This window comes from Stegastes partitus, unplaced genomic scaffold (assembly GCF_000690725.1).
Source record: "Stegastes partitus isolate 25-593 unplaced genomic scaffold, Stegastes_partitus-1.0.2 Scaffold1892, whole genome shotgun sequence".
In the NCBI taxonomy this organism is placed as follows: domain Eukaryota; kingdom Metazoa; phylum Chordata; class Actinopteri; family Pomacentridae; genus Stegastes; species Stegastes partitus.
The window spans coordinates 77604-78777 of NW_007579623.1; the positions used below are offsets into that span (position 1 = coordinate 77604).

The following is a 1174-nucleotide window of genomic DNA, read 5'->3' on the forward strand; positions in this document are numbered from 1 at the left end:
TATGGATGGTTCTTTTTCCTGCCATGTCCAAAAGTTGAATCCCTCAACATCACACGTCTGTTTATGTGTGTCCAGGAGTCGTACGTGTGGAAGATGTATCAGGAGCGCTGCTGGGATTTCTTCCCGGCAGGAGACTGCTTCCGCAAACAATACGAAGATCAGCTTGGATAGAGCAGATGCATCCTCCTTACCTCTATCTGTCCACATGAAGGGAACTCCTGGAGCATGTAGTCCTACCTACAGTACAGCTGCTGGACGACAACACACACAAACACAGAGTCATCCCTGCATCGCCGGGGACTCATCTGAGGAGAAACAAAGAGAGAAAAAAAAACTTTTTTTTACTCTAAAAAGGAGAAATGTCTCCCGCCCCTGTCAGACGTACCCTTGTCACCGTCGGTACAGTACAGAGTCTATGAGGAAATGACCTGGAACTTGCCCAGACATTTTGGTTTTCTTTCAGTTTTTAGGACTCGTTTTTTTTTTTTGACAGCGTGTTGCCTTTTACTCCACATGACCCCGAATCATTGCACAAATTTTTTTCTTTCCTTTTTTTTTTTGAGAAATACTGGGTTGTGTGGGGTTATGGGACAATGTGTCAGTTATATTATGCACAATGTATGAATGTTGAACTTGAGACTTAATGCCAAAAGAAAAAAGCAGAGGAGTATAGTAGATATACATAGTGCGCAAAAATGTGATTTACGAAAAAGTTTTTTCCAGATGTTGTTAACATTGCATATTGAGAAGAAGTTTGTAGAATGAAGTGGCAAAAAAAAGGTTTATTATGTAGGATTTAAGAAAAAAAAATGCCTAAATTTCTTCATGAAGTGCCTTACAGTACTGTATCTACATTACAATGAAGCTATGCAAACACTTTTGTTTTTTTCTTTATTGTATGTAAGTACAGTAGTTTTCCTGGAGCAGTACCAAGTCGCTGTCCGGACGCGTAGTTTGTGGCGGAACGTTTTCCTTCGAACGTGGAAGAACAGCATCGGTATGATTTGTTTTGTTGCTGAATGCAGCCTAACTGCAAATGTTCAAGATACACAGTGTATAAATGACACAAGAGAATTTACTGACACCTTCGAACAAGAACAAAAAATAAATAAATTGCTATTGTATGGCCATTTGTATGTAATAGCTTTGCTGATCTGTGCATTTCTTTTGATGG

At 39.6% G+C, this 1174-nt stretch overlaps 1 protein-coding gene across 1 annotated transcript in view; it reads left to right on the forward strand.

The window, feature by feature from the left end:
* Positions 1–1174, forward strand: part of LOC103373042 (ryanodine receptor 3-like) — a 77378-nt gene extending 76204 nt beyond the window's left edge. The window contains 1 exon segment of the mRNA XM_008302840.1: positions 76–1174. Coding sequence (XP_008301062.1) covers positions 76–171 — 96 coding nt within the window. The 3' untranslated portion in view covers positions 172–1174.